The 25,815-nt window shown below is 35.3% G+C and overlaps 1 protein-coding gene across 9 annotated transcripts in view; it reads right to left on the reverse strand.

The window, feature by feature from the left end:
• The window catches only part of LRRC7 (leucine rich repeat containing 7), a 524,922-nt gene that overhangs the window by 163,392 nt on the left and 335,715 nt on the right, over positions 1–25,815 (reverse strand). For all 9 annotated transcript variants that reach the window (XM_078072925.1, XM_078072926.1, XM_078072928.1 and 6 more), the window contains one exon: positions 21,388–21,451. In XM_078072925.1, the coding sequence (XP_077929051.1) occupies positions 21,388–21,451 (64 nt within the window). The remainder of the gene's footprint in view (positions 1–21,387; positions 21,452–25,815) is intronic.

Genomic DNA, 25,815 nt, shown 5'->3' on the forward strand with positions numbered 1-25,815 from the left:
TATAGCTCAAACAAAGGAACAATGTAATAATAATAAATAATATAATAATAAAATAATAAAGTAAATATTTCAACAGAGAAAATATAATAAATATAAATATATAAAATATTATACATATATTTAAAAACCCAGGAATTTTTGGAGCTAGAGAATATAGTAACTGAAAAATTCACTATAGGGCTTCAACAGCAGACTTGATCAAGCAGAAGAAAGCAGAACTGATCAAGGAGAAGAAAAGACAAGTCACTTGAAATTATCCAATCAGAGGAGAAAAAAAAAAAAAAAGAGTGAAAAAGTGTGTAAAAAGCTTAAGGACCTTATGGGATACCATAAAATATATTAATATATTCATTATGGAAATCCCAGAAGAAGAATAAGAGAGCAATAGGGCAGAAAGCATATTTAAAGAAATAATGGCTGAAAACTTCCTAAATCTCGGAAGGAAGTGGTCATCCAAATTAAAGAAGAAATTAAAGAAGAAATAAATGTCCCAATAAGATGAACCTAAAGAAATCAATACCCAGGCACCTTGTAATCAAAGTATCAAGTCAAAAACAAAGAGAGAATTTTGAAAATAGCAAGAAAGAAGTGACATCTCATATAAGAGAACATCCATATAACTCTTAGTGGATTTCTCAGAGGAGCCCTTACAGGCCAGAATAATGTGTGATGGTATATTCAAAGTGCTAAAAGAAAAGAACTGCCAACTAAGAATACTATATCTGGCAAAACTATGCCTCAAAAATGAAGGAGAAATAAAGACTTTACAAAAGAAAAAGTTGAGAGAGTTCAATACCTGCATTACAAGAATCACAAAAAGAGTCCTTCAGGTTGAAATGAAAAGATGCTAAAAAGCAACATTAATCATACAAAAGTATAAGGCTTGCTGATAAATATAAATACATAGGCAAATGTAGAATACTGTAATTCTGTAACAGTAGTGCATAAATCACTGTTAATTCTGGCATTGAAGTTAAATGGCAAAAGTATAAAAAGTGATTAACTATAAAATATATCAATAGATACACAATATAAGAAGATGTAATTTGTGATATCAATAACAAAGTGTAGGGAGGGAGAAATAAAAGTGTAGTTTTTTGTGTACAATTGAAATCAAGAGGTTATTAGTTTAAAATAAATTCTCACAATTATAAGATGTTTTTGTAAGCTCCATAGTAAAAACAAAGAAAACACCTGTAGTACACACACACACACACACACACACACACACACACACACACACACACAATAAAGGAATCAAAATATGTCACTACAAAAAATTTAACAAAACACAAAGGAAGACCACAAGAGGAAAAAGACAAAAGAGCTACAAAGCAGACACAAAAAATTTAACAAAGTGGTAATAGTAAGTCATTCCTGATCAACAATTACTTTAATATAAGTGCATTAAACTCCCCAATCAAAAACATGGAGTCATGGCTTTTGGGTTTGTTTTGGTGTTGTTTTGTTTTTTGGCTGAATGGATATAAAAACCATATGCTGTCTACATAAGACTCACTTTAGATTTAAAGACACACATAGGCTGAAAGTGAATGAATGGGAGAAGATATTCCACGCAAATGGTAGCCAAAAGAAAATATGGGCAATCATACATATATCAGACAAAATAGTCTTTAAATTAAATACTGCCAAGAGACAAAGAAATAAGTTATATAATGATAAAAGGGTCATTCAACCAAGAAGATATCATAACTATAAATATATATGCACCTAATATCAGAAAATCCAAATGTATAAAGAAAATATTGAATGAATTGAAGGCAGAAATAGATGGCCTTGTAATAATAAAGGATTTTAAAACCCCACTTTTACTAATGGATAGAACATCCAGACAGAAGATCAATAAGGAAACACAGGACTCAAATAACACTATAGACCAAATGGACCTACCAGGCATATAGAAACATTTCACCCAATAGCAGCAGAACACACATTCTTCTCAAGTGCACATGAAACATTCTCTGGGATAGACCACATATTAGGTAACAAAACAAGTCTTAATAAATTTAGGAAGATAAAATAATACCAAGTGTATTTTATCACCAGATGGCATGAAACTAGAAATTGACAGCAGGAAGAATACTAGAAAATTCACAAATATGTGCAAATTAAATAACACACTCCTGAACAACCAATGGGCCAGAGAAGAAATTAGAAAATATCTGGAGAAAAACAAAAATGAAAACATAACATATCAAAACTCATGGGATGCAGCGAAAGCAGTAATATGAGGGACTTTTATAGTGCTAAATACCCATATTAAAAAAAGAAGAAAGATCTCAAATGAACAACCTAACTTCATACTACAAAGAACAACAAAAAAGAAAACAAAGCCCAAAGTTAGCAAAAAGAAAGAATAATAAAAATTAGAGCAGAGCTAAATGAAATAGAGAACTGAAAAATAATAGGAAAAAATCAATGAAACTAAAAGTTGTTTTTCTGAAAGGATCAACAAATGGACATCTGTTTGACTAGACGAAGAAAAAAAGAGAAAACTCAAATAAATGAACTATGAAATGAAAGAGAAGACATTACAACAGATGCCACAGAAATAAAAACAATTATAAGAAATTACTATGAACAACTAAACACCAACACTTTGGACATTTTCTAGAAGAAATGGATAAATTCCTAGAAACATACAACCTACCAAGACTGAATTATGAAGAATTAGAAAGCCTGAACAGACCAATAACAAATAAGGAGATTGAATCAGTAATCAAACCTTCCAACAAAGAAAATCCAGGATCAGAGAGTTTCACTGGTTAATTCTACTGAACATGTATAGAAGAATTAAACCAATCCTTTCCAATCTCTCCAAAAGACTGATGAAACCAACATTACCCTGATGCCAAAACCAGGCAAAGTATACTGCAAGAAAAGAAAACCAAAGGCCACAAGCCCTGATGAACATAACTCAAAAAATCCTCAACAAAACACTAGCTAACTGAATTCAATAGCACATTAAAAGAATAACACACCATGACCATGTGGGATTTATCCTGAAGATGCAAGAATGTTTTAGCATATGAAAATCAATCAACATGATACACCACTTTAGCATAACAAACAATCAAATAACAAAATCATCTTAATAGATGCAGAAAAGGCATTGACAAAATTCAACATCCTATTATGATAAAAACACTCAACAGACTAAGAATAAAAAGAAAGTATCTCAACATAATAAAAGCCATATGTGAAAATCCCACACCTAACATTATACTCAATGGTGAAAAACAAACTTTTCTTCTAAGGTCATGATCAAGGCAAGGATGCCTGCTCTCACCACCTCTATTTAACATAGTAGTGGAAATCTTAGAGGATATAGGCAAGAATAAGATTAAAAAGCATTCAAATCAGAAAGGAAGAAGTAAAATTATCTGTTTTCAGATGACATGATTTAGATGTAGGAAACCTTGACTCCACCAAAACACCTGTTACAACTAATAAACAAACTGGACAAAGTTATAGGTACAAAATCAACACTCAAAAATAAGTCATAGGGGGGCCTGGCTGGCTCAGTCAGTAAAGCATGTGACTCTTGATCTTGGGGACTTGAGTTCAAGCCCCACGTTGGGCCTAAAGTTTACTGAAAAAAATAAAACCCTTAAAAAAAAAGTTGCATTTCTTTACACTATCAATGAAATATCTGAAAAGGAAATTAGGAAATTAATCCCACTTATAATTGAATCAAAATAAAATACTTAGAAATAAACTTAACCAACATGGTGAAATACTTCTATATTGAAAACAATGATGAAGGAAATTGAAGAAGACATAAATAAATGGAAAGACATCCCATATTATTCATGGATAGCAAGACACAATATTTCTTAAATGCCCATACTAACCAAATTGATCTACAGATTCAATGCAATCACTATAAAAATCGCAATGACTTTTTTTTTTTTTACAGAAATATAGAAAGCAATCCTAAAATTTCTATGGAACCACAAAGGATCCCAAATAGCCAAGTCAATCTTGAGAAAGAAGAACAAAGTTGAAGGTCTCACACTTCCTGCTTTCAAAACATTATGAAGCTATAGTAATTAAAACAGTAACGTACTGGCATAAAGAGAGACATATGGACCAAGGGAACAGAATAGAGAGCCCAGAAATAAATCCACTCAAAAATTATCTTCAAAAAGTGTTTAACAATGCACAATGTGGAAAGGATAGTCTCTCCAACAAACGGTGTTGGGAAAACTGGATATCTGCATGTAAAAGAGTGCAACTGGACCTTTATCTTACACTATACACAAAAATCAACTCAAAATGGATTAAAGACCTAAATGTTAGCCAGGAAACAATAAGATTCCTAGGAGAAAACAGGATGTAAACTTCATGATGTGGGTTTTAGCAATGATTTCTTGGATATAATATCAAAAGCACAGACAACAAAAGCAGAAATAGACAAGAGGGAGTACATTAAACTAACTGCACAGCTAAGAAAACAATCAACAGAGAAAAAGGCAACCTAAGGAATGAAAATAAATATTCACAAATCACATATCTGATAAAGAATTACTATTCAAAATATAGAAGGCATTCCTACAACCCAAGTGGGAAAAAAGACCCAATTAAAATACGGACAGAGAATTTGAATAGACCTTTCTCCAAAGAAGACATATAAATGTCCAGCAAGTGTATGAAAAGATGCTCAACATCACTAATCATCAGGGAAATGCAAATAAAAACCATAAGGAGATCACCTCACATGTATTAGGATAGCCATTATCAACAAAACAAAACAAAAATCATACATGTTGGTAAGGATATGGAGACACTAAAACTCTCATGCACTGTTAGTGGGAATGTAAAATGGTGAAGCCACTGTGGAAAACAGTATGGAGGTGCCTTAAAAAATTAAAAATAGAACTGCCATATATATGATCCAGCAGTCCCACTTCTGGATATATATCAAAAAGAATTGAAATCTCTCAAATATTTATTTGCAGTCCCATGTTTATTTCAACTCTACTCATAATAGCCAAAATGTGGAAATAATGTAAACGTCTATGGACAGTGAAATGAATAAAGAAAATGTATATTTGGTATAAATATATATAAATGGTATATATTTATATAAATATTAATCAGCCTTAGAAAAAGGAGATTCTGGAATGTGTGACAGTATGGATGAACTTTGAGGACGTTATGCCATGTGAAATAAGTCAGCCACAGAAGGACAAATGCTACATGATTGTACTTACATGAGGTATCTAAATTATTCAAGCCCATAGAAGCAGAAAGTAGAATGGTGGTTTCCAGGGGGAAGAATACATGGGGAGCTGCTGTTCACTGGGTGCAAAGCTTCAGTTATGCAAGACGAAAAAGTTCTAGAGATCTGCTGTACAGCATTGTGCTTATAGTTAATGATAAATATATAGTGAAATATAGTACTGTATACTTAAAAATGTGTTAAGAGGGTAGCTAATGTTATGTGCTTTTCCCCCACAATTAAAGCAAAAAAAGAGCTGAAAAAATAAATAACCACCTTGCATCTGGTACAGTAGTCTATTGAGAAGTAGAAATTTCGTCTTTTAGTTTCTTAGGTCTCAATTCATGAAGTCATTATTAACTCCTATCCCTCTCATTCCTGACATCCAATCTGTCAACAAATCCTGTTGCTTCTACCTAGAGGCAGAATTACTTTAAAGTTAATGATGTTCAAACTATCTGGCCTCTTACTTGCATGAACTCCTTCCCAGATCCTGGAAGGAAGCCTGGCCGTGTGTTCATATGGCTACATTTTGTGCAACTTGCAAAATTAAGATAGTTTTCTTTTTTCAGATTTCAAAAACGGAAACATAATTCACATACCATAAACTTCACCTTTTTAGAATATAAAGTTAAGTGGCTTTTAGTATACTTACAAAGTTGTGCAACCATAACAACTATCTAATTCTAGATCATTTTCATCACCTCCCCCCAAAAACCCCATACTCAATCTTGCCATTCTCCCTTTCCTCTAAGACCCTGGAAATTACAAATCTATTTTCTGTCACTATGGATTTGTCTAATATGGACATTTCATATAGATGCAATCATATAATACATAGCTTTTTGTTTCTGGCTTCTTTCACATACTACACTGTTTTTAAGGTTCATCTATATCAGTCCTTCATTTTTTTTTATTGCCAAATATTCTGTTGTATGGGTAAACTATATCATGTTTATCCACTTTGGATTTTTTCCACTTTTTAGCTATTATGACTATGCTGCTATGAATATTCATATATAAGGTTTTATGTGGACATGTGCTTTAAATTTTGGGGTGTAGTGTGGTCAAGTGAATAATGGCTCCCTATAGATGTGCACATCCTAATCCCCAGAAACTGAATATGTTATCTTACATGGAAAAACAGAATAGAGGTATGATTAATTCAAAGATCTTGAGATGAAGAGGAGAGATTATCCTGGGTTATACAAGATTATCCAATATAGTCACAAGTGTCCTTATAAGTGGGGGGCTGGAAGATCAGAGAAGGCAAAAATGGAGATATGATGACAGAAACAGAAGCTGACGTGGTACAAGGTAGGGGCCACAGACTCCAGAAGCTGGAAAAAGAGAGAAAATGGATACTTCTCTAGAGCCTCCTGAAGGAACACAGCCTTAATGACACCTACAGAACTTTAAAATAATAAATTTGTGTTGTATTAAGCCACTCAATTTGTCATAATTTGTTACAGTTCAATGATGGGAATTATATGTTGAAACTTGGAAGTGGGTTACTGCCATAATGAATAACTAAAAATGTGCAAGTGGCTTTGGAATTGGGCAGGGGACAGAAACTAGAAAAATTCTGGCTATAAATTTGTGACAGAAAAAGCCTAGATTGCCTTGAACACAGTGTTAGTAGAAGTGAAGAAATCATCAAGATATATAAGATATACAAAGTTCTTAAGACTGTTGCATCAACAGAAATACTGCCAGCATGGGCTGAAAGGGAGAGAGAGGACAAAATGAGAGAAGACCGCAAGACTCCTAAAATTCTAGAGGTAGGAAACAGGTTGTTCAATCTACTTGACTGCAAAAACTTGTGTACCTTCCTGGAAAAGGAAGGATGACTAAGAGGGTGGAGCTATAGGCACAGAGCAATAAATCTTGAGCCACAGAGGTTATTCCCAGGCCTTGAAACCTAATGGAGTTTTCCTGGTTGGATTCTGAAACGGTTCTGAGGGTACACTCCTCTTGTACTCCTATTCCCCACCCCTCTCCATTTTTGTATGAGTATGTCTATATAACTATTATCCCATGCCTATTCCACAATTGTATTTTGGAAGCAGATGAACTGTTTTCTAGTTTCACAGGTCTACAGATGGAGAGGAGCTCTGCTCCAGGATGGACTATACCCGGAACTTTACCCATGCCTAATTTAGATGCTTTAGATGATGAAATTTGGGACTTCTGAGCAGATGAGATTTAGATGAGATTTTGTACTTGAGTCAACGTTGTAATGGATGAGACTTCTGGGGAACTTGGGTTGGGGTGGGTGCATTTTCACGTGGGTCAGACATGAATCTTTGCAAACAGAGGCCAGACCATGGTAGCCTGAATAATGAACTTCCAATGATGCCCACGTCCTGATCCCCAGAACCTGTGAATATGTTACCTTATATGGTAAAAGAGAATTTGCTGATATGATTAACTTAAGGCTCTTAAGACAAAGAGATCATCCTGGATTACTTGGGTGGCCCCAATATAACCACAAAGGTTCTTGTAAGAGGGAGGCAGGAGGGTCAGAGAAGGCAGAGAAAGAAATGTAATAATGGAAGCAGTCAAGAGTAGGAGATGTACTATCTGATACAGAGAATGAAATGATGTGAGAAAGGGGCCACTAGTGAAGGAATGTAGGCAGCCTCTAGAGGCTGGAAAAGGCAAGGCACGGATTCTCCCATGAATCCTGGAAGGAAAAAACCCATGATGATATGCTAATTTTTTTAATGATATGCTAATTTTAAGACATCTGACCTCCAGAACTATAAGATAATAAATTCGTATTGTTTTAAGTCACTAAGGTTTGTGGTCATTTGTGACAATTCAGCAATAGGAAAGGGATACAGGTTTATGCCTTGTCCTGGAATGCTGAGTTAAAAGTAAAACAATTTAACTATAATTTTTATCCTGACTTTCCCTATGTTGCAGTTTCCCTCATGTCATGTAGTGATGGAATGGCCATAGACATTTTGGGGAGCTGGATATAAGGAAGATGCATTGGAATATAGGCTTGGTGGAATATATTTATATGATTTTCAATCTTGTTTGTATATAGTTAACTTGTTGCTAACCATCTAGGGTAGAAAAGACTTCCAGTAATACTCCTGCCCATTGTGCAAACTCCCTTGACCATCATGACATGAAAGTGTAGGGCCAGAAGACATCCTGAACATGAACATTCCCTTTGGTTCCCATCACCAGAAGTATGTTGGTGGAGGAAGAGAAACAGGCTTGAAATGTATGGAGCCAGAGGTTTTCCCAAATTTGTCAACAATCCTAAAACTTTGTAAGGCATACCAGTGAAAAACTGTAAAGCTGAAATGAATGTTTCTGAATTATCAGTAATAGAAATCATGCTAAAGATTGGATTACTATTATCTTCATAGAAAACGATATTATAAGATATATATCATGTGAAGGCTGTCAAAGAGCATGAAGCCAAAGCATAGGGAGAAAAAGAGCATAATAGATGTGTGTTATTATGTTATTTTCCTGGACTTAATGATGTTTATGGCATTTGTTAGCTTTTCAAAGTTGTATTTTATTAACTTCAATTTGTAATTTAAAATTCATAGTTTCTTTTTCCACCTTAAGTAAGCATTTCACTTTTGTAATCAATTATGTATTCCTAATTTTTGTATTACTTATTGAAAGGGGGTATCCCCAGTTTACAAATTCAGATTCTACTCTTGGCCATATCTTTCAAATTTACCCAGAAATCAACTCCTTACCACCTCCACTGCTATTACCTCAATCTAGGACACTATTATTTCTTGCCTATATTATTGCAATAACTTTCTAACTGGGCTCTTTGACTTCACCTTGCCCCACTTTCCACTTATTCTCAACATAACAGTCAAAGTGATCCTGGTAATGTAATGTAATGTAATGTAATGTAATGTAATGTAATGTAATGTAATGTAATGTAATGTAATGTAATTCATGTAATGTAATTCACATAATGTAATGTAATTCATGTAATGTTATTCATGTAACATGTAATATAACATGCACTGTAATATAATGCAATGTGATGTAATATAACTTAATATGTCAGGCCACAGGTTCCACTGTTCAAAACCTTCCAAAGGGCTTCCATTTTATTCAGAATAAGATGCAAAATCCTTAAAATTTCTTATAGGATTCTATCTGTCTACCCTCCCTTCCCCCCACAATTAATTTATCACCTATTCTTCTAACTTATTCTATTCCACCCATTTTAGTCTTCTTTGCTGTTCACATGTCAGTTTTGTTCTCATCTCAGGTGTTTATAATTCCTGTTTCCTCTGTCTAGAACTATCTTCTACCCAGCTATTTGCATGGTTCACTCCCTCTAGGTTTTTACTAAAATGTCACCTTCTGAGTGAAGCTTCCCTAGCTACCCTAACAAGTTACACCTTCCATAAACACACAATTCTATCTATCCCTCTTCCTTTATATTTCTCCTTGATGTTTTCATTGTCTTTTAGTTTTGGTTTACTGTAAACCTGAAATCAAATACATTTTTTCTATTAATTCAATTTCAGATCATATGCCCAAATATTACCATTTCAGCACATAAGGGAGGAAGAAGTAAAGTTTAGTTTGATTACTTTAAATACAGTTTTTTGTTATTTTTTTGGGTGATTCATAATCCCTATTCACAACTCAGGAATATACTCTTGGGTTTACTCCATAATTGCATAATACTTCTGTTTTCTTTGTAAAGCCTTGATTATAAATGTATACTCTTAACTTAATGTAGTTTACCCCGGTTCAATTAGGGGATATTTCTTTTTTCTTTAATTTCTCTGGTAGAAACTTTTGACAGAAACACCAGGATACTTGACTACATTGAGATATATGCCATTCTTAGAAAAATCTATTTATGGAAAGGCAAACAGAGCTAATTAATTCCATTCATGGTACCTAGTCATGATATTGCAGTAATGAGAAATGGCAATGAGGGAAACACTGCTTCCTTTGAAAACAGGCAAAGATGACTTATTTTATTGGTAGAGAAGGGAAAGTCTGAAAGCAACAAAATGAGCTTCTTTATTTGCATATATGACATTGGAGTTTGCTTATTAAAGCCCTAGGTCAACAGATGTGGTATTTATAAATGTGGAGACCCCAATTTGATTCTTACGATGAAAAGCCTCTACAATTATTTTCAGTCAGAAAATACATTTTAATCGAATGCTTCATCAAGGATTCCTTTCAAATTCCAGAGTTAGTGGAAATACAGTTTTATTTACTTATTGATCACAGTGGTAAATTGTGTACTTTAGAGTTTTATAGAGAAACTCACTTGGAAGTTTGTCTCAAAGTGAATTGAAATTGATTCTTTAAAGGATATCTAATTGTAGAATGATTGCTTTTCAGGTAAACTAAAGTATTTCCCCCACCTCTATTATTGTTTAGTTTGAATTAAAAAATTCCAATTTATATAGGCATGATTCTGATGATGAGAATTGACTTAAAATCAAATGATTCATTCATTCACTCAAAAACATTTATCAAGTGCCCGTTGGGGACATGGTGCTCTGCTAAGTGCAGGGAAAACTATCCGGAGGAAATGATGCCAAAATGGAGTCCACAAAAGTAAACATTTGTTTTATTTTATTTATTTATTATCATTATTTCTTTGCAATTGTTTTATTTTAAATGTGTAAGCTCTTGCCTCTCAGCAGGGGGCCCACTTTTCTATATCCTAGTTGGCAATTCTGAGGTTAACAACATTTCTATTTTGTCCGGCACTGACAATTGGGTGGACTGGAGAGAGACTGGAAAGCTAGAGGAGGAAGATGAGGTGTGCTCCTTCTATTTAATTCCTGGTCATTTCAGCATCTCAACAGCAACAGTTCTCTCTGCAGTGACACTAAGCGTCAGCAACAGCAGCAGTCCTCAGTCTATCGTTTTCCCACACACCTAGAACCAGCCTTATCATGGCCCCTCAGAGACACCAGTACCAGCCCCTTTACAGGCCTGAGTCCCATACACTACCTTCTTCCCTTTGGTCTCTACCCTAGAGGTGCTAGCTGCTTCCTACAGTGTCCCCTTTCTGTCCTCTCAGTTTTCTAAGATATGAGTAACTGTCCTTTATATTAAATTTCCTTAGTTAAACAATTGATGTCGTTTCCACCCCCTGACTGGGCCTTGACTGACACAGAAATTGATATACCTCTAATAATTTAAAAAAATGTTTCAGGGGCGCCTGGGTGGCTCAGTCGTTAAGCGTCTGCCTTCAGCTCAGGTCATGATCCCAGGGTCCTGGGATCGAGCCCCGCATCGGGGTCCCTGCTCAGCGGGAAGCCTGCTTCTCCCTCTCCCACTCCCCCTGCTGTGTTCCCTCTCTCGCTGTGTCTCTCTGTCAAATAAATAAATAAAATCTTTAAAAAAAAAAAATAAATAAAAATAAAAATAAAAATAAAAAAATGTTTCATTTCTCAAGTTTCTCTTGACCTACTGATAACCTTTGGCAATGCCTGTGATGTACATCCACAGCCAATGTCCTACGTAATTCTACAAATGCAGGAAATGGAGGAGTTAATAATTAGGATGCCTCAAATGTTTTCCCTAAAAACAGTTATAGGATTGCAAATTGTATTTTACTATTTTGTTCTTTTTTATAAGCTTTATCTGAAAAAATAATTGACAAAACTTGATTAGTAGGTATGGCAAACCTACGCTGTAATTACTTATGGAGGAAATTGCTAGATATGCAAATATAGTGCTTGCCTCAGGTATACATGCATCCTAGCTAATTAAAAATGAGCACAACTCGAGCAAAATAAGGAGGTGAAGCCAATGGCAGCTATGCTTTTAGTAGAATGAGTTTAGTTTAATTCTAATCGATTTAAATTACAAGTTAAATCATTAGCTAAAATACTTGGTTATTTCAAATTTCTATGAAAACACATTTGTATTATTTATATAGCCCAAACAAATATTCCATTGTAGGAGCCAAGGGGAGATAGCCCAAAATGTACCACTTTGGCATACTGATTATTTTGAACTAAAAGTTACTTAAGTGTAAAAACACTCTGACTCCTTTTTGTCTCTAGAAACCAGGAGATAAATCTCCCATCCCTCTACCAGGAGGTAGAGCCATTCTTATTATCAGAGATAGGGAACTCAGAGCAAAGAAAGCTGTATAAACAAAGCTTGCATTTTTGCTAATTTACTATTTCAGCCTAGCCCAAATTCTGTTTAGCATTCCTTACCAACTGAAACCTGCAAATATAAGTTTTGTCTTGCCAATTTCATACAGATTTATTGTCTTTTTGTCTAAAAAGCATAAAAACTGCCTGCTTTGGTCATTTCTTTGGGCCTCAATTTCTTTACTGGGACTCTGTACACAGTCAATTAAACTTTTTTTTTCTCCTGTTAATCTGTCTGATGTCAGATTAATTCTTAGACCAGCTGGAAGAATCTTGAAGGCTAGAGTAAAACCTTTCCACCCAAATTCTATACAACTACTGGCATTTCTTCTCAGTGTCTCCATTCTTTATTTATCTATTTGAAATTTTTATATAACCCCACAAATAAAGTGATAAAAAACAATAAAAGTAATTCAGTTTGAATATTGATATTAGAAATTCTTGCTTATGGTGATCTGTAGCCTTACTAAGCATTCAAAATGGTGATTTGCAGAGTGCAGAATATTTTTTAAGCTTTTCTAAGGAGAAGTTTTACGGGATCTCAATCCTCTAATATAGTTCACAGATGGCTGAATTTATGAAATGTTTTTATAAAGACTGCTTGACATACTGTCTCAAATATTAGATAGTCAGAATGATATTGCTCATTTCCTAATGAATTTGCTAGACTTTAAATATAATCAATCTTTGCATTGTCTTTTAAAAAATTAAATTTTTTCATCACATAAAATATATATATATACATATACATGTATATATATATATATATATATTACTCTTTAAATATTTTTGTTCCTGTATTTAGGTGTTTGTTTTTTAAAATTCATGTTGTGTTCTTTAATCCAGAGCAAGCGGCCTATAATTTAGAAATGTTTCTGTCAGTAACTGGTACATTAAATAGTTCAAAGAGTTGACAATACTCTTAAAATGATCTTCATACTTCAAATTCTGGAAAATTAATACTGGATAATTTTAGGTAGAGAGGCAGAAAGACTTCCTTTGAGGAGATGAAATAAGCATTTTTTAAATTACCCTTTATCTGGTTACTTTTCTAAAAAAAGACCTTATAAAATAATTATTAAAATAGCATTTTAAAATCACTTATGATATTATAATCATATTCATATTTAGTCCAAATTCCAGAGGAAGATACAGAACACATAGATAAAAGGAAATATTTGAGGAGATAAGGACTGATAATTTTCTAAAATTGATGAAAAACATAAACCCACAGATAAAGAAAGCACACAAGAATAATGTGTAAAAATCAAACACATGAGAATAGCATTTAAAAAAATCCCAGGGCGCCTGGGTGGCTCAGTTGGTTAAGCGACTGCCTTCGGCTCAGGTCATGATCCTGGAGTCCCTGGATCGAGTCCCGCATCGGGCTCCCTGCTCGGCAGGGAGTCTGCTTCTCCCTCTGACCCTCCCCGCTCTCATGTGCTTGCTCTCTCTCATTCTCTCTCTCTCAAATAAATAAATAAAAAAAAAAAAAATAAATAAAAAAAAATAAAAAAATCCCAGAAAAGATTAAACTGAATGTAGTTTATATAGAAGGTCAGGATCATCAATATATCATGATTATGTTGCATTTCTTTCAGGGATGCAAAAGCAGTTTTACATTAGAAATCCCCTATATAAATAAAATTAAAAGGCATGGAAGAAGATATTTGCAAATGACACATACCCAGTAAAGGGTTAGTATCCAAAGTATATAAAGAACTGATGCAACTCAACACCCAAAAAACAAATAACCCAATTAAAAAATGGGCAGAGGACCTGAATAGACTATTTTTCCAAAGAAGACATACAGATGGCCAAGAGACACACGAAAAGATGCTCAACATCACTCATCATCAGTGAAATGCAAATGAAAACCACTATGAGCTATCACCTTACACCTGTCAGAACAGCTAAAATCAAAAACACAAGAAACAACAAGTGTTGGCGAGGATGTGGAGAAAAAGGAACCCTCTTGCACTGTTCGTGGGAATGTACACTGGTGCAGCCACTCTGGAAAACAGTATGGAGGTTCTTCAAAAGTTAAAAATAGAATACCCTATGATCCAGCAATCACACGACTGGATATTTACCCAAAAAACACAAAAACACTAATTCAGGTACATGCACCCCTATATTTATTTTAGCATTATGTACAACAGCCAAATTATGGAAGCAGCCCAAGTGTCCACGGATAGATGAATGGATAAACATGTGGTGTATATATATATATATATTATTCAGCCATAAAAAAGAAAGAAATCTTGCCATTTGCAACAACATGGATGAAGCTAGAGTTAATGCTAAGTGAAATAAGTCAGTCAGAGAAAGACAAATACCATATGATCTCACTCATATGTGGAATTTAAGAAACAAAACAAATGAGCAAAGGGGAAAAAAAAGACAAACCAGGAAACAGACCCTTAACTTTAGAGAACAAACTGATGGTTGCCAGGGGAGAGGTGGATGGGGGGATGAGTAAAATAAGTGATGGGGATTAAAGAGTACACTTATCGTGATGACAGCTGACTAATGTACAGAGCTGCTGAATCACTGTATTGTATACTTGAAACTAGTAGAATATTGTATGTTAACTATACTGTAATTAAAATAAAAAAACTTAATAAAAATAGTAAAACAATACATATTTAATATCTTAAAAAATCCTCTATATAATTTACAGCATTAACAGATGAAGAAGAAAAAATGTTATCATCAGATAAAAATTGTTATAGAGTTTGGCATCTTCTCATGATAAATTTTCTCAGTAATCTAGAAATAGGAAGGTATATTCTGAACTTAATAAAGAGTATCTATGCAAAACTTAAAGAATATTCTTAATAACAAAATATTATATGCATTCCTATTAATATCAGAAATCACACAGTAACATTTGCTTCTATTCAACTATTCTCAGATTATTTGATTACCTACATAGAAATCTCTAACCTATAGACAAATTATTTATATCAATAAGAGGGTTTAGCCGGTAGCTAAATATAAATTTAAAAAATCAAGTGGATTATTGTATACCTGCAATAAAACATTGGGGACTATAATTTTTGAAAATGTACATTTATAACTCCAACAAAATGATAGAGTATTTGGAAATAAACTAAAAATGTGTAAAACCTTTTTTTGAAGAAAATTATAAAACTTCACTGAAAGATATTAAAATGGATAAATAAATTGGAGATATATCATGCATAAAGAGACTCAATATCATAAAAATATCAATTCACCATAAACCAATGAAAATTAATTTATTCTAATTTCTAATAAAATCCCAGTGACATTTTTCCCTTTTAAGGAACTTGATAAACTAATTCTAAAATTTGTACAAAAACTAAATGTCCAGATGCCTAAGTTGTAGAGATTTATTCTATCAGATATCAAAAACATTGTTTGTGCTACTTAAGATGGTGTGGTTTTGGTACCCAGATGATAAACCAGCCAATGAAGAAGGTAACTTATGAATATATGGAAATCATATTTTGTTAAGAGGTCGCACTCATTCAGGGGGAAAGGAAGGACTGTTTATAAATGTTGCTTGGAAAACTATTTTTTCATAAAAAAAATAATACATTCAATGTAAAATAATTAAGCCCAGATGGAAATACACCTGACTATAAATAATGAAACCTTCAAGGTTTTAGAAGAAAACATATGAAAAGATCTATTTGACTTTGGGGAGGCAAGAACTTCTTAAGAAAGACACAAAATACGCTAGGCATAAAAAAAAGTATGCATATTATTACATTACAATTAAGAACCTCAAGTCATCGAGAGACACCAAGAAGAAAGTAAAAAGAAAACTGCAGAGACTGGGAGGAGGCATCGTAGCACATATAGCCAACAGAAGATTAGCATCTAGAATATATAATAGATCCCAGTACGTCTACAAGAAAAAGACATCCAATAGATAAATGAGCAAAAATACATAAACAGGCATTTCACAGAAGAGGAAACACAAACTGCCACCAATATATGGAAAAAGCACCAATCTCATGAGGGATCAGGGATAGGCAGATTCAGATCATAATGAGATGCCACTGTCAGCCATTATACTGGAAAAAATATGAAGTCTGACAATATCAAGCGTAGACGAAGATGTGGAGCTTGGGGGCACTTATAGGTGCTGGTAAGTGAGTACAACTGTTTTGAAAAAAAAAACCACATTATTTTTCAAGTTGAATATGTGCACAATTAATGACTGGGAAATTCCACTTCTAAACATAAGCCTTAGGAAAATTCTTGCACATGTGCACTTATAGGAATATTCACAGTAGCAATGTAATAAAAAAACTGGACAAAAATGATTGTGAAGAAAACGTAAGTAAGTTGTAATATAGTCATATTTCTAGAAAGCCTGAGAACAAGCAAAGCAAAACAGTGTAATATTTAGACATACAAACGTGGGGTATGTTAAACGTAATTTAGGATTGTACTTGTCTCTGGGAATGAGGCAGAATTAGGTAAGAGCCTGCAGGTAGCTGTACAGGACTGGTGATACTCTAGTTCACAAAAATATGACAGTGGGTTCACAGGGATGCATTTTAGTATGTTTTGTAACTTAAACATATACTACATATATTGTTTTATATGTATCACATTTGATATAATAAAATTTCAAGCCTCTCTGATTTTATTATTTTCTCTTAAGTTTGAATTTCAATTCACTATTTATTTTTTGGCTATTATTTGACAGTCTTCTTAATTCAGCTGCAGAGAAAGCTTCTAACTCATAATGTTTGTAAAGAATTTATTTGAATTTGATCATCATGCATTAATAGAATAGAATGCACACTATAATTTCAATTTGGTAAACAGAACTATCTCTATAGAAACACATATAACCAGTACGTATTATGTCTCAGTTATAGTGCAATTTCAAATCTCACTTCTCTGACCTCCCTTCACTGGAATAGCAGGAGATCAAGAAATTGGGCCTTTCCTGGGATCCTCCTCCCCAGTTATTCTTTCTAGGAGTGGTTTTGTGGCAGGGAGGGGAGCGGAGACCAGGGAACCTCCCACATAACAAGAGATGCTCCAGTGACCACCGTTCTCTCTGTTCTCCTTCACCACTGCCCACTGTGTCACTCAGACTGCTGTCAGCCCTTTGTGAGCCATGCCTGCCTGCCTGCATTACGTGGCTACACCCTGAACCATGCACAGACTACTCGGCAGTCCACTCTTTGCCTCCTCTGGGCTCAGCTCTTTTCTCTTTCTGGTTTGCAAAGAAGCTTTCTTATTTTGTTTCTTAGAGCTTACTCTTGATGAAGGTTCCCATAGCAGTTTTTGGGGGCTCTGAGTGACACTTTTCTTATTATCTTTCAATACAGGGAAGGGAGAGAAAAGGGAATGAGAGGCTTGGAGCTGGAATCTGGGGCTTGATGCGGGGGATGGACATATGCCCTCACATTGTTTCTGGATCCACGATCCCATCTTCCTCCAGGCTCTGCTGCTCAGTCTGCTTTCTTTTCCAGTATTCTCACTCATGGTGATTTGCTTTCAGGGCCTTTGTTATTTCCACTAACAGTGCAGGATGAATAGGACTCTTAGTCCATTGGACAGCTCTATATACATGTAAAATATATATACCTATCATAGGGCTCCTGGGCCCCATGGCAATCACTGAATCTGTTTTAGTGTCCTTGACCATTCTGCGACTTTGGGAAGCTCCTGATTATTCTGTGACAGTTAGAAGGCTGTCTACCAAGAGTATACAGAGGAGTTTTAAGAATTGATGTTATCCAACGCATCAACCTAATATGTCCCATATCTAACCTGGCCCCGAATAATACTCATTTGATCTAATTAAAAAAATGATGGTGGCAGGGGGAGAATATACCAAAAACATTGAAAATGGTTATATAAGGGAATGAGATCATGGATGACTTTTACTATAATTTTTACAATTCTTTTAACTTTTTAAATTAAAAAAAATGGATATGTGTTAATTTTATATTGACAAAAATAAGCCATGAAAGAAACAACAATAATAAAAAACTTTTGAGAATCCATTATGTTCTCAGAACTTTGCCCAGTATTTTCTGGTGGTTACTGCTGTTAGAAATGTAAAATAATTCTTTCTGTTTAGAATCTTTCATTATGACAAAGGCAACCTTAAGTAGATCTTTCTACTTCAAACATAATTTAGTGTATTTACATTGAGTCTCAAGAAAGCAAACTTCTGTTCTTTTTATTAGACTTTTACAGTGTAAGTTTTTTTTTGACTTATTATCATCCTCTCTGCATATCTGTCTCTTTAGAATGTCACACAAAATGAATTCTCTAACAGTAATCTCCTAGGTGTCAACACCTAGTTACAGAATGGAACTTATCCCCTTTCCTACACATGACGTTGTTTCTAGAGGCCTCTTATCAAAGCAAATTTTCTTATTTTCTCATTAAAAGTTGTTACTTTCAGGGAAACAACAGCTAGTCCCACACATATGACTAATAAAAGCCAGACATCTGATTAAAAGTGATTGACAGAATTGTGAAATTCCATAATTATACTCCCCAATCCTCCTCCCTGCTGCCAATGCCAAGTAACTCAGTATTATCGAATAAGTGGTCCAGGGACAAATGAAAAACTTTTTTTTAGAGAGACTTGCTTTGTGACTAGCATGGAATACTGGGAGCTCAAAAATAAAAAAATGTTTCTCCTCAATGATGATTTCTTAGATACCGTAAAGCGTAAGTTAAAATAACATGTTTTTTAAGTTTATTTTTACTATGTCTAATTTCAAAAACATATAAATATATCCTATTCATATTTTTGGTCCAAATATTTATAGACTTGATTTCCAAAGTCATATACCTGACAGAATCAAAATTCATAGAAACATATATTGAGTGTTTATTATAGATTCTCTTGCATGGAATTTTTCCAAAAAGCCTATGAGACAGATGACTTTTATACCCTTATTTTATTGAAGAGGACACTGAGGATAGAGAGTGAGCTACAGACCCAAAGATACCCGGCTAGCCAGGGACGGAATTGAGAGTCAAACCTCAGTTGTCTGAATCCACGGTCCATGTTCTTTCAACCACTAGACCTAGCTACTGGGCAGATTGTAGCTTTTTAACAATTGATTTTTAAACTCCCAGTATAAAACAGTTTGCCACAGCTATTCCCTACCCTTATCAACCTATCTACCTACATTATTAATAAGTATCTACCTTAAAAAAGCCCGAGGTACATTGGATTATGTACTGAGTCGTTTTGCCCCCATATCTGTGTTGAGGCCACCTTGCAAACTGCCCTATAACCAAGTTGAGTGCATCGAAAACAGGGCAAACCTGGTGGTGTGATGAAGCAGGTGGAGGGAGGTTCTGAAGTTTATTTTCACTGGGTCTCTCTCAGTTAACACATCATGTGGACCCTCAGAGCCTGCACGTGGGCTATAGGGTCACTATTGGCATTAAGGCTAGTGAGATACCTTCACAACAGAAAGGGGGGGATGGACTGACCAGCCTGATGCTGGAGGGGAGACAGGATAGAGACTAATATAGCTAACAGGCAATGAGAGCTGAGTGGTAGCAATGGGAGCAAGGGGGAGCTGGCCAGTGCTCACCTGAGCCCAAAGAACTGACTATGGTTTCAAAACTCCAGATTTAACACAGGGGGCAGGATCAGCTACAGACATCAGTCCAGAGGACAGCCTGTCTGCCAGCACACTTCTGAAAACCGGACTGAGACCAGGGAGTTCCTTTTCTTCAGAAAGACGTATAGCCTCCTTTGCACATGCCCAAATTCCATGTTATGAAGAGAGGCAGGGGAAGGTGCGAAGATACGTGACAGACAGAATTGTTATGCAAGGAGGATGAACACAACCCAAAGGGATCTTGTAACTTCTTAAATCAGACTATACTTTTAATTGCAGAAGACTAAATGTCAGCTTTTACCCTCAAGAAACAGTTGATAGAGGCTGGGATAATGGCCAGATTAGTTATGGTCAAAGTCCAACAAGTTAATTTCTTTGCACATTCAAGATGAAGTATGGATTATACCCTGTACACTGGCATTTACTGAGAATCCCTTTTTTCTAGGCCTGGTACATGCTTTATCTCATTTAATTCTCACGCTAACCCTGTAAAGAAGGAGCCATTAGCATTTCTATCTTAGAGAAACTGAAAAAGAGGCTTAGAGAGGCTAAGTAATTTGCCCAAGGTCACATTGTTAGCAACACAGCTGGGAGAGAACAGTTGATTACTTAATTAAATGTTTTAATTTCAAAATAGTTAAAATATGTTTTAGATTAATTGCATTTTTGAAATTTGAAGATGCTCAAGAGGAGACTTCTGAATTAGAAAGAGTCTGCTTATGAAGGACTATCTGCTTTCTAATTTGCATTTGAGATTTTGGTCTTCAGGCAAATTTTAAAGAAAGCTTAAGCCTGAAAGGAGCAGTCAGAATTCTGTCAATTTTGGCAGCAAGATGGAAATATGTGTTCACTAGAAAGAAACTTTCAGTACAATTGTAAATGGAAGGCCTTTAAACCCTCCTGTTCTCTAAGCATCCTCAAAGGCAGAAGTCTTCAAGGTATGAGCTTTGAGTTAATCAAGTCTTGCTTTAATTCTTGTCCAACGACATAAAAGCTGTGTAAGTTGGTGACCACTTTGAGCTCATTTCCATAAAGTTAACATGGCAACATGGCAAATAAGGGTTAAGTGAGATAATATATATGACACACTGAAGTTGGTGCCTGCTCATAGCTGGTGCTCAAAATTGTCAATTTGCATCTCTTTACCTCCTCCTCTTCTCTCTCTCTCTCTCTCTCTCTCTCTCCCCTTTTTAGTGAATCTAATACTATCCAGTTCTCTATGGTTTACTATATAGTCAAACAATCACTTTATTTCCTGGGTTTCATTTTGTTTTTATATTTAGAAATGCAAATGTGCACTTGGATAATTTAATACCTGGGGTTATAGAGACAAAATAAATAATCTCCTGGGGTGTATTTATAAAGTTTAGAAAATGCATTCGCTTACCAGCTCACTGAATTCATTATTGCCTAGGTCAAGTCTTTCCAACTGGGCCAGTTTGTGCATTGACCTATAACAGATGGAGAAAAATACTATTGTGAGGCAGTCCATCACACATTGCTCCAAAATACATTCCATTCACCCCCTGTCAGATTTACCTGGCTTTACAGTGCACAGAAATGGGAGTATTTTATAGAGAGGAGTAAACGGCAAATATATAATACATGCAAACTGCTACCTGCTTACCATATTTCCAAAAGCCAATCTATGGTGGAAATACAGAGCTGGCTGCTTAACACAAATCCGGGAAGCTTGTTAAATATCTATACCAGTAGGAGGTATAGGGTGGGTCCACAACATCTACATTTTTAAGAATCATCACAGATTTGGGAACCAATGGATGAAACCAATTCTGAGCAAAGCATTCTAAGACCCCACAATATGGCCATCATTTCATCATCAATCTTGTCATTTTCTATTTCCCTACATGAACTTCTGTTACAGACAGACTGTTGTATTCATTGTCTCCTAAAGATACTGGCTGGGATACAGCTCTGTAAAACGGTAAAACCTTGAGCAAGAGTTGGTGCCAAAGGTAGATGTATGTTGGCCAATGCCACATGTAATCAACATTTCTTAAGCCATTCTCAAATACAGTGTGCCATGTAAGAAAAGATAGTGTTTTTCTGAGATCCAAGTTTTTTATCCTCCCACTAACCAGAATGCTATCCTTAAGTCCTGACCATACAGAAATTCTGGAGGCATCATTGACTCAAATCTTAGAAATTTTAGTTCCTTTATCTTTAAAATGGCTACAGTAATTATCTCATAATGTTTTTTTGAACGTTAAAATACTATTATAATCCAGGCACTGTCAGGCACTCAGAAATGCAAAAATGTGTATACCCTTTGTTCATTCAGAAACTGTTATTGAAAGATTATGCACCAGACAATCTTTTGGAGTCTGGAGGACAGCAGTGAACAAAAGGGACAAAAACTCTTACCCAAAAGGACTTCACATTGCACTGGTGGGAGAATTACAATAAATTACAATATAATTAAGTATAAATACTAAAATAATTAAGTATAATAAAATAAAATATTAGAAGGTTATAAGTGCTATGGAGAAATCTTCAGCAGAAGAGGTATATATGAAGAATGGTTATAGGGGGTTTGCAATTTTTAATAGGGAGATCCAGGTAAGCCCTTACTAAGAAAATAAAATTTGAGCCAAGACTTAAAGGAAATGAAAGAACATGCTAGTGCATGGACTTTAAAGCAAGAACATGTTGCTTTCTTGAAGACATCCTAGGAGACCGTGTGGCTAAAGCAGAGTGAGGGATGGGGGAGCAAAGAGATGATAATGAGGAGTTAGACAATATGAGGGCTTATAGCCCAATGTTAAGATGTAGGCTTTGATTCTGACTAAGATGGAGGGTCACTAAAAGGTTTTGATCAAGGGTGTGATTGATGTGACTTATTTTAAAAAGATATCTGTGATTGCAGGCTTGTAAATAGACCGAGAAGGACAAAAGTGGAAGGCAGGAGATCAAATAGAAGGCTAATGGAAGAAGCCAAATGAGAGGTAATGGTGGTTTGGAGCAGGGTGGTGCTAGTGAAGGCTTCTGAACATATTTAAGATTAGAGTCAAATGTTTTGTTGCTGAAATGTCTGTGAGGAGTAAGAGAAAGTAGAGTCAAATATAACTAAAAGTGTTTTGGTCTGAGCAACTACAAGGATGAAGTTGTAATTGATGGATAAGGGAGACAGGGTGGAACAGGGTTTTGGGTAGATCAGAGATTTGTTTTTAAATGCTCTCCATCCTACCACCACACCCTCCCCACATACAAAAAAGGTAAATATTCGCAATGATGGATGTGTTAAGTAACCAGATGGGAGGACTCCTTTCACAATATATGCATACATCAAATAATCACCATATATACTTTGAATACCTTACATTTTATTTGTCCATTATACCACAATAAAATTGAAGAAAAATAAAAGATGTTGAATTTGAAATTTCTATTGTAAAGTCAACTAAAGATGTCAAGCAGGGAGTTATATACACAAACCTAGAGTTTAGGGAAGAAGTCCAGTCAAGAGAGATAATTTGAGCATGGTCAGCAAAGAGACAGCATCAGGTCTTGAGAGTCTGAGATCACTAAGGGACTGAGTGTAAATGAGATGAGAATAGGTCTAAGATGACATGAAGATGAGCCAACAAAGAAGACTGAGAAGTAACAAGGGTCAATCCGAGAGAAACCAGAAGAGTGTGAAGACATGGGAATCAAGTAAAGAAAGTGTTTCAAGGTGAAGCAAGTGACAGATGGTGACAAAAACTGCTGATAGATCTGAGAACTGAGCATTTGATTTAACAACATGAAGATCAATAGTCATTCTGGGAAGATCAGTTTTCTGTTTTAAGCCTTTGCTAATGACATAAATATATTGATTTCCTATTATCTCTCAGGTATTAGGGTTATCAAGATGAAAGGTATTATTCATATTAACAAGTAGCTCATAATCTTGAGAGATATTGCTAAGACAATGGATAGTTTTTTACCCAGTGGAGTAAGTGTTAGAAAATATATGTGTAGGTTTCTAAAGAGCACAGGGAGAGGTACTTTCTCAGTGTTGGGAGTACAAACCTCCACTGATGCTTAATTTTGGAGCATTGATCAGGCTATAGAATCAAAGGAGATGGCCTTTTTTGAAGGAAATGTCAAACGGGTGGGTTGAAAGAGATTATGGCCCATTTCAAGGAACTGTGGGTTAATAAAAACAGTAAGAAAAATAGTAAGAAATAAGAAATAATATGTAGGCAATGGCCATATCATAAAGTCATCCATGTCAAGCCAGGGAGTCTGAGTTTTAACTTGAAGGCAATGGAAGCCTTTAGGATGTAGATTGGAAAGATGTATCAGATTTGTACTTTAGAAAGCTCACTCTGGCAGCTTGGAATGATGTGAGAAATGGGGAGAGGATGTGCTAGCAAAGGGGCCAAATAAGACTGTCCTGAAATGCATGTAAGATATAACTGGGGTCAGAAATAAGATAAAGGCAGTATGGATGGCACTGTGGGCAATGAGAGATGCTCTGGTGAAGACATAGCTTGATAATGATGATGACTGACTGGGTGTGGGACATAAAGGAGAGGAAGGAATTTAAAATAGTTTCTGGATTTAGTACCAGTGTGGGAATATTGGAATGGAATTAAAGTGTGTGTGTGTGTGTGTGTGTGTGTGTGTGTGTGTGTGTGTATGTCTGAGAGAGAGAGAGAGAAAGGTGGGGCGGGGGAGAGAGACTAGAGCTCAGGTAAAAGTCTTGACTGGAAATTAAAATTAAAAAATAAATAGGGGATATTTTTTGTCTATTCCACCTGAAAATTATCCCCCTTTTTAAGCTCACATACCATTTGTTTTCTTTTTCATGATTTACTTGATATTTACCACTTGCTTCCTTGAACTGTCAGTTTTTTTCATATGTATATGCCTCCTTTTTCCACTCAGATCTTAAAATATGTTTCAAGATGACCAGAAGGGCCTCTGTAGGACCACCAGTCCAAAGATGGTTTTGAAACTGTGGCCAGCATTGTAAGAAGAACATCTGCCTCACCTCTTGCCAAATCTACACCACTGAACAGGTGCTTCTAGGAGAGGGGATGGTAGTGGCTGGGCCCCATGAAAAGAGAATTAGATTTTCTTCTGAGCCTGGGAATATTGAGGAATGGCAAGTTCTTGCAAATCTTGTTCCTAGAGTACACAGCCCAACAAGAAAATGATGAGCACCAAAGCCTTGAGAGCCAAGGTGAAGGACCAAGTGGCCAGGTGTGGCAAGTGAATGAGAAATAATCATAGGAGTAGCAGAACCACCTGCATTTGCCTTAACCATGTAGCCTTAGGCAACAAATATTCTAGTGAGAACCACCATGAGCTGAAGACCAGAGGCCTTTCCACAATTTTCTGGATTTATGAATTCTGTAGTTCTCACTGATTCCCAAGGAAAGGATCACATAAGCCTGAGAATAAATTTTTTTCCCAGACTTAGTAGTGGAGAACCAAGACAAAATTAATTTTATTAAATGAAGAAATGGGGATGTCTTATACCTGAGTGTCCTAAAACAAATTTTATTAATTCTAGGATGTATATTTTCTCTATGCTAAATATTAGTGACTTCTTAAATCATCCCTTGTGTGTTAGGATTTCCAGGCCCCTAAACACTAGGATTATCTTAATCAATGTTTCTTGTCCAAAACAGGGCCAGGTCCAAATCTGGCACCTCTGTTTTTGTAAGTAAAGCTTTATTGGAACACAGCCATGTCTATTTGTTAACATATTATCTATGGCTGTTTTTCACCGCAACAGTGGAATTGAGTAGTTGAGACAGAGATCATATGGACCACAGAACCCAAAACATTTCCTATTTCTGAG

This window comes from Halichoerus grypus, chromosome 5, assembly GCF_964656455.1.
Source record: "Halichoerus grypus chromosome 5, mHalGry1.hap1.1, whole genome shotgun sequence".
Classification (NCBI taxonomy): domain Eukaryota; kingdom Metazoa; phylum Chordata; class Mammalia; order Carnivora; family Phocidae; genus Halichoerus; species Halichoerus grypus.